This window comes from Mya arenaria, chromosome 3, assembly GCF_026914265.1.
Source record: "Mya arenaria isolate MELC-2E11 chromosome 3, ASM2691426v1".
In the NCBI taxonomy this organism is placed as follows: Eukaryota; Metazoa; Mollusca; class Bivalvia; order Myida; family Myidae; genus Mya; species Mya arenaria.
Window position 1 is genome coordinate 68114838 of NC_069124.1, and position 10867 is coordinate 68125704.

Sequence of the window (10867 nt, forward strand, 5' to 3'; positions counted from 1 at the left end):
TTTCATTTATAAACGGTAATTTACTGAGTGCACAAAAACAATGGTTCATAGTTTTCGTGTCATTGGTGATCCGTTGTTTAAAAACGGTAATGGTAAATATCTTCTCTCATCTACAGTGCTTATATCACTTTCAATTGTTTTAGTAATTAACAATATACCTCATTACAAGACATTATGCCCATGAACAGAATGTTTAAATTTTGTGGATTATTTGGAATTATATTTTTCTCATATTTTGAAAGTAAGAATCATTTTAACGCATATTTAACGTTGTTGTCATACACTGAATACTCATGGCTGTTTTAAATTTAAATATCTTTACAATAATATTAAAAGGCAATTAAGTTTTATGTTAAATTATTTTATATACGCTCGTGTATATGATATATTATATCATACGATCTGTTTTATTAGGTGATATGTATAACATGTTTAATTAATATTGATACGATATTTAGATATATTTTTCTCCCACCTCAGATAAGTAGATCCAATAATTTAACCATGCTAGATATTCTTATCTTGCCCACGGGCGAAGATAAAATGCCCGTATGGAACTCCTTTTTAACGGTCACCACATTATAATAACTTCCCTTGTTGAAGACTGTCGTCAGTAGCATCAAGGAAATCTTGTCGTATGGTAATATTTAGAACGCTAATTAATTATTTCTCGCTTCAAATGTCACCATAAAACAGTTTTCACGCACCTTTCAAGAAATAATGCTTCATTTTCCTTGGAACTATTTAAAAAAAAACGATTTGACTATTAACATTAATTGGATCACTGCACGCGTATCCATGACAACCACGTGCTATCGCATATCCATACGCAATTATTTTCACTAAGCACAAAAGAGTTCTAGCAAAAAATACATTTTTAATTAATTTTGTTTAACTGAGGTGGAAGAAAAAAACATCTACCATAGCCGCTCGTGTAAGATAGTTTCATCCCGACCCTCGCGCAGGGTGTTTTGCGGAAACTCGGTAAACCTCTTTTCCGCAAAACACCATACGCTCGGGTTGAAATAAACCTATCAAACACTCTCGGCCATGGAAGATACTTATAATCTCTTTTCACTTCACATATTTAATGTTTTAAGTATAAATTAAAACTGAATCTTAAACAAACACTAAGAACGATGCATACTTTGTTTACACATTTTTTGACAAATACATGTATTAATTTTACGCCTATTGTTTCTAGGTGTACCCGGTCAGTGCGAGTTTCCCAGCCAGTTTCAGAACTCTGTATGGCTGGATAGCGATAAAGGAGAGCTGCAATTTACCGCCAACACTATGGCAGGATGGGAGTTAAGAACAAAACTAAATGCCTTGGACTCAATAGTTGAACCCAATTGGGAATGTTTTCATACCGAATCTGACACCGACTCAACATATATTTTGCTAAAGTTCGTATAAGTCTAACGAATTATTTCATTAGTTATGAACTTTTTTGGGAACCATTTTCTGTTAATTTAAAATATCGCATGCGTGTGTAACACCTTATGTTTAATGATAGAATTTTGCCCTATTATATTGTTTGTGTAAGTAATATTTGTTTTATTCCAAAATACCACTTCCCCGCAAAAATAACTTGATACCAACTTAAAACACCATTTCTAATTATACTAACATATCAGAATGCAGACGAGTGAAATGGATCAATCATGGGAATCCGACGGTTGGGTCTTATTAGCAAGCATCAGATATCACCTGGCTCGGGTTATAACGGATTCTTTTTTTTATATTTTAGAACGCCGGCGGCCATCAGATTATTTGACGTTGAGTATGACACATATCTGTGTATGCAGATGAAGAAAATATCTACGTTCTCCTATTACTACTACCTTTTATGGGGTAAGCAATGCCATATTTTGGACATACACCTTTGTTTCATTTCACCCAAACTTTTTACTTATGTAAGCAAAAAAACGCTTCAACTTCTTTGTTCCAGCCCAACAAGACATTGCTAACCAAGAGAGAATTACTATAAAGCAGCCAGGTACCAGTATCAATGACCCGAAAGCTGAGTTGTGCCTCGCGACATCACAGACACAAGTTTATCCGAGCGAAAATGAATACCACATTTTACTTAAGCAAGGTACGCTTTCCCGTTACATTCAAACTGAATGGCTTTTATAACTTTCTATTGAACTTTTATATATTTATTGAAACACGTAGTCATGTTATCAGAAAATTGAACGTGCATATACACCTTAAGGCATTTAATTTTGTTTTGTATGGAAAAAATAACAATGAGATTGAGCCTTGTAAAACCTGATACCGTTTGGGTTTCAATGACCATTCCAAGGCAGATACCTCAGTATGCGAAAATTGAAAATGGTCATTTGCCTATTGTCTTTTAGTTTCTGGTCTTTGTATTAAACAATGTTATTGTATTAAATGCGATCATGTCTTTTACTATTTTGGAAACTGGAAGAGGTCAATACTGGGCTTGCTCCTTTAGTTCCCACTACATTTTTCAAAATACAGGAAACGAAGCAGACGCCATACAAGATTGTCCTACCACATTTTACGGGCAATACAACTATTCTGTGACCGATACGTCAGGACCGGTAACGTGTGACTCCGGCACGGGCGACTGGGACGTGTGTACAGACTACCAAAGAATGACATTCAACTACACCTCCTGTAACACAAAGATTGCATCTTCGGGTAAGTATTTAACAACTATAAATTTCTAAAGGATACATTTTTTCGGAATCTTTGGGATCATTGACGACGTCTTAGTGATTCTGGAAAATATATCACCGATTAATAAAGCCGATGCTCGGAGATGTTTACAGTGATTCACCTTCTTTCCCCATGGCACACTTTCAAGTTTCAAATAATATTATTTACAGAATATCCAGAAGGCTATGACCCATGTGGAAACATACATAACTATACAATGTTTACAGATGATTCAATGAATATACCAAACGAGTAAAACAATAAACCTACAATGCTGAACAAAATAAATGTTTCATTACATCCGAATTGATATGATTTCATAAATATATATGTAACTTATGACAAAATATATAGCTACCTTGAAAGATATATATTCCAAGCATTCATGGTGATGATCTCATATTTACAAATTTCAAGTATTTTTTTATGGAAGAAAAGACAACCAATTTTACATGTATATTCAAATTTAAATTCACTTGGTAATGCATATTTGATATTTCTGGTAATTCCTTTAATATAGTTTTATATAATTTTATAAACATGAGAGCCAGAATAAACTATTGCATACATGTATTGAATGTATTTTGTGCAGTCGAAAGGATTAATGGGCGTGTTGCACTAACAATTTTTGAGTCACCAAGTGAAAGTACCTCAATGTAACGTGTGCGTTTTTGCTATATATTTATAATAATTGATATACATTTGCAATGAAATTTTTTTAGGGAAATCAGTAAAACATCAACGTGTTGTCGCCTTTGGCGTTCCTTTAGATTTAAGAATAAGGTAAGACTAAGATCCTTTAATGAAACGTGGTGCAGACCCTTCCAGAATATTTCTATAGTTCATTAATTGCATATAATGCACATTTATTAGAAGTATATCACAAAAATATATTAACGTCATCTGAATATCACGTTTTGTTATGTGCAGCAAATGGAAGCGTTGCTTGCGTATTCAGCATGACAAGCGGCTCAAACACCCTGGTCACTGTCTACAACGAGGACGCGTCTGTTGTGGCTGGTTATGAGAGATTTACGTGCTTTGTGAGTACGAACTCGAGCATTCCATGAAATATAATGTATTTATTTTTTCCACTAGCATTTGAAACGTCTGGATTTATAATAAAAATAATACGTAATAGTGATAAAACGACACTACACAGCTAAGAACAAGAAGTTTTGTCGGACGAAAAGGTTAATTACATATAAGCAAGACCAATGTCCGTCTATATAAGTATAAATATCAACAAACATTATCAGATAAAAGTAAACGTTTTGTTTTGTTTTTAAATGCCAATTATAGTCTTGCAGATACCGTCTATCAATTCTGATGAACACACTTTACTACTTTACTTTATGCATATGGCTAGAAACCAAAGACATTGTCTATGTTGGTATTCCAATAATATTGAAGATGAATTTCATTTTGTATGTTTGTTTCAATTTTTAATAATATAAGAAAGAGATTTATAAAGACACGATATCATATAAGACCGTCTGTATTTAAATATTAAAAGTTGTAGCATTCAAATAATATAACTGAGCTTTTAAATATATGTCATTCTCTTAAAGTAAGATTCACTATGATTAATGTAACTTAATATAGTAAAATTTGTTCATCCTCTGATGTGGATAGATTAATAAACATATCTGTTGTTGACGATGTACGTTGTAAAAGTCGAAATAAACTGTCTGTCTGTCTGTCTGTCTGTCTGTCTGTGTATCATTCCGACAAAGATCTTGTCGAAACAAAAGATAGCTATACCAAAGGCAGTGTTTGATATTGAAATTATCACCAGATTGCAAGTGTCAATTATGTATTTTGCAGATATCTTCTATCAGCTCGGATGGTAGTCTTGAGTTGTCACAGTCTCCAGGAAGCTGTCCAAAAGATCAAATCCCAACGAGCGTGCCTAGCCTTGCAAACGGAACAGGGGTAGGACTGCAAATGAGTTTGACGCCTAAAGGTATGTTTTATACTAAGGAATACGATTTTTGTTTGCAATATTTATTTGTGAGGTCAATTCGGTCTGCACCGTCATTTTATTCATATGCTACGTTGTTTTTCAAAATTAATTTTCTTTATGTTTTAATTGAAATTAGTGATATTAAAACGGGCTTGTTGTTAATTAGTTATTTTTGTATGTGATTCAAATATTTAAAGTGACACTCTTATTCAAAATCAATACATACACAACTATAACAAACATCAATTTTGACTGATAAACCATTAACTACTTACTAAATAATGCATTTATGGAAACTATTAACTACTTATAAAAATATTGTAACCGTGTATTTAATAGCAAAAAGCCCAAAAATATTAAATGCTAAAAGATTTACTGTGGTCTACTATAGTCTCATATCAGGTAGAAATACCGTGTTTTATCCTCATCTCTTTCAGATTAAACTCGCTATCGTTCATAAGAACCATTGTTTTCGACATTTCTGCATCCTTATTGGAATATTAAAACAATATTATTAATTATGGTAATTCTTATTGCGGAGTAAGAGTGCATCTTTAATATTATTATTTATCTATTTTCAGTCTTATGCCGTAAGTACCATTTTCGTTTGAAGACTATTATATTGTTTAAATAACAATATACCTATAAAAAGGTATTGTTATCATTTCCATGTACAAATGTTCTTTTAAGAAATCATGAAATACATTGTAATAAAAATTGTCTTCTTTATCAATTTGTACATGCATCGTAACCATCATTACAGCAATATTACCGGAAACAAGTACCAATGCAGGCGTCTCTACAAGCGTATCAGAAAACCCGATCCAAAGTGGCTTGTCCAATGGTGCAATTGCTGGGATTATTCTTGCACTTGCAGCACTAGGGGCATTCATCATCTTCTTAATTTGTTTCTACATGAAGTTTCGAAGTAAAAAATCAGAAAAGGAGAAATCTCGAAATGAGAACAACAGCTCAGCCAATGCTAGGAGTATCATTTGCTGCCAATGGAAAAACAAAAGAATGGATGCCGAAAAAACAGAGAGTCCCATAAGATCAGCCAGGCAAGCCAACTGTAAGTAAAATATGTTGTTCTTTGAATTATTTCTACTCCATGGAGGCCTTTCTTGATACTAACCGGCTTAAGCACATGCATGGACACTTCATATAAAATTTCGCATATTCTACGCTTGTATTCTTGCAGCAAACTTAAGCGCACATCTTTTTTTGAAGTGATGGTCACGAAGCATTTTCGAGAACAAATATTAAAAACATATACTTATTGATTCCCGTCTCGTTTTAGATGACATTGCACGGGCATTGTCAGATATAACCGAGGAGAATGAAACAGCAAATGGAAAGAACCATTCAAATATATCCTCACCTATTCCAGATGCAACTATTGATTCAGGGCATTCAACTGCCTATGAATTGGTAAATGTTGAGAAATCAAACGATGGACCAAACGAGTTTACAGAAATTCAGAATGCTGAGGTGTCTATAAGCGGTAACGAATCGACTAAGACTGAAATGGAGGGTGTTAGTAAGGATGACAATATTGAAGTTACAAGAATAGTTGAAACGAAAACAGAACTTCGACGGGATATAAAATTAATGAACTCAACAGAAAATCTTTTTACTGAATACGATGCCGCAATGTCGTATAAATCTCCAATTAGAAATATAAACAGGTATGACTCGTCTTCGTCACAAACTTTGATTAACAAAAGAGGAATCGGTATAAAAGTTAACGTTGTCAAGCCTGTGGGCGATGATAACATTTCTTTAAAATCAAATAAATCGACAAAATCCACGAGGTCCTCAGCATCCATTAAATCGACAAGATCAGCAAAGTCAAGTAAATCTCTGGGAGAATTAAACGCTCAACAAACTACCTCATCAAAACGCCCACACAAGTCAGAAAATAACATTTTTGAATTAGAAAGGAAAGAAAGTGCAAGGTCCGGATCGTTCAAGTCTTCGTTAAAATCAAACATATTCTCCAGTTGTTCAATCGAGTGGAACTTTGATTACATGTCGCCTTACGCAATGTCTGAGCAACAGAAGATAGCAATGATGAAACGCAAGCTTAATTTACAACGGAAGCGAAGGAGAACGGAGAGGGAGAAACAAAACGAGAAGGAAAAACGAGAAAGAGAAAATACAGAAGCTTTCGAAAAGTGGTTGCAAAGAAAAAAAGAACGATCGTTGTCTACAAATAAAATGCACCGTTTCACATCTTGGTTTCCATGATAGTTTCCATCTAATTTTCCTTACCGCACGAAAGTTTTTCATATGAATGTCCTCGTTTTGCTCTCTAACGTGTTTCTGAGATGTGTTTGTAGAACACCATTTGTGTGCTCAGCACATCGTGTGTATTAAAACGTGCCTATTCTTGTGTAATATTAGAAGTTTAACATTTTCTTTAGATGATTGAGTGTATTTAACTTTACATTATACGGGTATATCCATATCAATAAAGCAAATAAATAATACATTTATTTCAGAGCATTGTATTGTCTTAGTTAAGTGTATCAATATACAAGTCAAGTGCTAGCATCATTTAAGTCTGAGGCTGGGCACTCGAAAATCATTTTATTCCACAATTGTCTTAATAACTGCGCACAGCAATGCAGTTGAAACAAACACGCTATTGTAGTTAAGTAGAATATAATTTCTATACATAATGCAATCATTGATATAGCCCAAAAATTTCATGTGGTATTACCTAAAAAGGCATACGTCTTATAGTTTTTAATGGCCATCATATTCTAATTGGCATATATTTCGAGGGAGAAAAATGAGAAAAAGACACGTCCCCGGATATAGACATAGAAACATTGCAATGGAAATTAAGCCGGTGCAACTGGAAATCGAAACCGGCTCGCTGGATTGCCTGTCCATCGCCTTAACCACTGCAACGGCTCGTTTTCACTGCTAAATTGGACTAATTTACTTTTTGGCAGAGCTATTTTAGGCATATATTTCTAGCTTTTAACTCTTAACATCATACAAATATATATGTGAATATAAACTTATTTCGAACTCTTGCAGCTAAAAGTATGGATATTGACTTGATGAATCACGTACGCCACCCTCTTTGGATCCACAGTCACGGCAGCACACCACCTACCGGCACCGAATCACCAGTAGTGCAACCACTAGAAGATGGGACACCGACTCCACTACCGTTCTTCCATCGTAAAGAGACACCTACAATAACAAAATCTGTAAAAGAAAAGTCTGCTGAAAATTCTGAAAACCAAAGCAGAGTTTCTCTTCCCATTACATTAGTAAAAGAAAATAGTATTACTTATTTCAAATCAAAGGAAGGAAAGACGCAAACATCTGCTGTCAGAGACATTGTGGTACCATCTAAACCGGTTGTTTTAACAGATTTAGAACAAGATACAGCAGAAAAGAAAATCAATGATCACTTTGAACCAGAAGCGCAGTTAGTTATTTCGCCTGCGCAATCAAATTACTCAAAGTCTTATACAGTATCCCCGAGTGTTGACCTTGAGATAGAAACAGAAAGCCCAAACACAACACCGAAACCAACATTAAGATTACCTGTTTCACCAAAACCACGGGCTAATATAGCAAACAAAAATGCAGACTATGCTTTGGACAAAGAGGTTTCCAAGTTAACAAGCCAAAAAGAAATAGCAAGTCGGAATCAGGATAGGAGTTCACGAACAAATATTTCAAGAGTTAATACGATGACCCCTGTGTCTATCAGTGGGAAGGAAAATGTCACAAAGCTCGCTTCGCCACCGGTTTTGATTCATTGTCTGGAAGATACACACACTCAAATATCAAGGGTTAATTCAATATCTCCTGTTCCGATTTCTGATAAGGAAAAGACGAGCACTTTTGTTTCAGATGTTGATAAAATGAATCATTATGTCTCTGAACAGAACAAACATCACATGAACCCGGACATGTTAAAAATAGGTAAAGATAAACCATCTGCTAGTTCAAATCATAGATCTGAAAATGCCCTTCCTGATAATCCACGTATTGTTAGCACATTCTTTTCAAAAGAAGAAATGACATACGCTTCAAAATTCTTCGATGTAAAGAAATTAGAGAAGGACCAACCTAAGCAGAAAAAAAGAAGACAAAAGATTAAGAAAACTAAACCTGCCGTATCAGCAATTTCTGGAAAAGAGTTGAAATCAATAAAAAAATCAAATAGTTGCAAGGCTTCATCTGTCAATGAAAATGGTAAGAACCATGCTTTTCAGAATATAGCTCGGTGTAAAACATTTACTTCGCAGCATAATAAACTTGGTGAGTTCTACAACGATGATATACCAATACTGAAACCAAATCAAAAAGCGAAGAAGATTGATATTGAAGAAACCTTGGTTGGAATTGCCTACGACGATGACAATGTGAAATCAAGAAATAGGAGAACAAAACCAACTGACAAAGAAGAACTCAAGATATCAACTTCAAAATCTGTCACATTTAGGCCTATGTCATCAGAAAACACTTCTTCGAGTAATGAAGTAAAACAGTCTGCATCAAATTATCCAGAAAAAAATACGCAGACTTCGACAACTTCACAAAATACTATAGATTCCAATTTTCCATTAAGTGTTGGTTCCAGAAGTGCACTTCGTGAGGGAACGAGGTTTTTCATGGAAAACGAAACATCCGTGGTTAAGTTAAACGTTAGTGATGAAGATAGTTATAGTGATGGAAATGACACTTACGAAGAGTTGTCAGAAAGCGAAATAAGTGAAGGTTTAACGGAAGATGACGAAGAGTCTGAAAATGATACCGATTCACATACAATCAAGCAGATGCGTTCAAATCCTCCATCTGAATACATTTCTACTGCAATGTCAGTTGTATATGGAGACGAATCTGGAAGAGAATCCGATCCAGATCGAATGCTCATTGCAAACTATGACCCTTATTTAGACGAAGACACTGATTAAACGCGTTGAAACAAGTTAAAGCAAGGTGTTTGGATAGATTTACACGTATAAGTTAAAACTTTCTCTAATAAATAATTGTGGGAAATGACAAGTATATTTACATGTGTACATTGTGAGGAAAAATTACAAATTAAAACTATTTTGGGCTATAACTCAGCCATTACGAGAGATATCAGCTATATATATTGTCTTCAAGTTGAAATATCAAAACTTATTTAAAAAATAATCTACGACATGTGTGATTTGGAAATCATATTGTGATTTGTGTGACGGTCCACAAGAGAAAGAACCGTTGTTTGGAGGCTTTAATTTCTTTGATAGTTTGACATTTAATGATGGTTTTCCTGTCGATTTGACGCAAGAATCCCTTATCTAACTAAAATCCTAATTAGGCGCCAGATTGACGACGACATTTTGCCAGATTTGAAAATTGTGTTTGAAAATTGACAAACCTTAAATTTCCAAAAAATGCAAACAAGTCATTGAAAGACATGTGCTACCTATTTTGAAGAACAATGTATTTACTGTCTCAGATAGTCAATAAATTTTAGTCTCCTATCATTCTTAAAAAGGACATGAACTTATTTATATTGTATATTAGTGTTGTAAATGTAATAATGAAACAAAAAGATAAGGAAAAATGAATGTCATTAAGGAATCACAACTCTAAAGATCTAATGCTTTGTATTGTATGTGTTGTATTATGGGCCGGAGGCCTTTCTTTACAAATAAAATTTGAATTTGAATTTGTTCATCATTGTACATGGATTGAACTCAAACTATAAACATAGAGACAGACGGACAGACAGACGGACGGACGGACAGACGCATGGACGGACAGACAGACAGACAAACAGGCAGGCAGGCAGGCAAGAGGTAGGCAGGCAGACAAACAGACATACTGACAGACAGACACTAACACAGACAGACGCACACACAGACAGACAGACAGCACACATACACGGACAGGACGCACACACATACGCACACGCGCGCGCGCGCGCACGCACGCACGCACGCACGCACGCACGCACACACACACACACACAGGCAACAGAAAAGCAAACAGAATGCATTGAGCGGACATAAAAAAAGTTTGCATTAAAGCGAAGATATGGCATATATATGTATGAATTTTTATACATATTGTTAAATAATACCAAAATAATAGTACACTGTCTAATATTTCTAATAATAGTGTAGAAAAAAATCTCCAGTCCTCATTTAATACCTTTCTCTACGGCGAGAAGATATTTGT

The 10867-nt window shown here is 34.7% G+C and overlaps 2 protein-coding genes across 2 annotated transcripts; both read left to right on the top strand.

Annotated features, from left to right (window-relative positions):
- The first annotated feature begins 174 nt into the window (after positions 1–174).
- Positions 175–5102, top strand: LOC128226224 (uncharacterized). Its single transcript, XM_052936113.1, has 8 exons — positions 175–241; positions 1205–1409; positions 1754–1857; positions 1955–2101; positions 2494–2676; positions 3625–3737; positions 4522–4660; positions 5098–5102. Exons 1-8 carry the CDS (start codon positions 175–177, stop codon positions 5100–5102), a joined length of 963 nt encoding a protein of 320 aa, XP_052792073.1.
- A 327-nt stretch (positions 5103–5429) lies between these two features.
- Positions 5430–10347, top strand: LOC128226914 (uncharacterized). Its single transcript, XM_052937025.1, has 2 exons — positions 5430–5732; positions 7712–10347. The coding sequence occupies exons 1-2, from the start codon at positions 5576–5578 to the stop codon at positions 9607–9609; spliced, it is 2055 nt and encodes a 684-aa protein (XP_052792985.1). The 5' UTR covers positions 5430–5575; the 3' UTR covers positions 9610–10347.
- Positions 10348–10867: the final 520 nt, after the last annotated feature.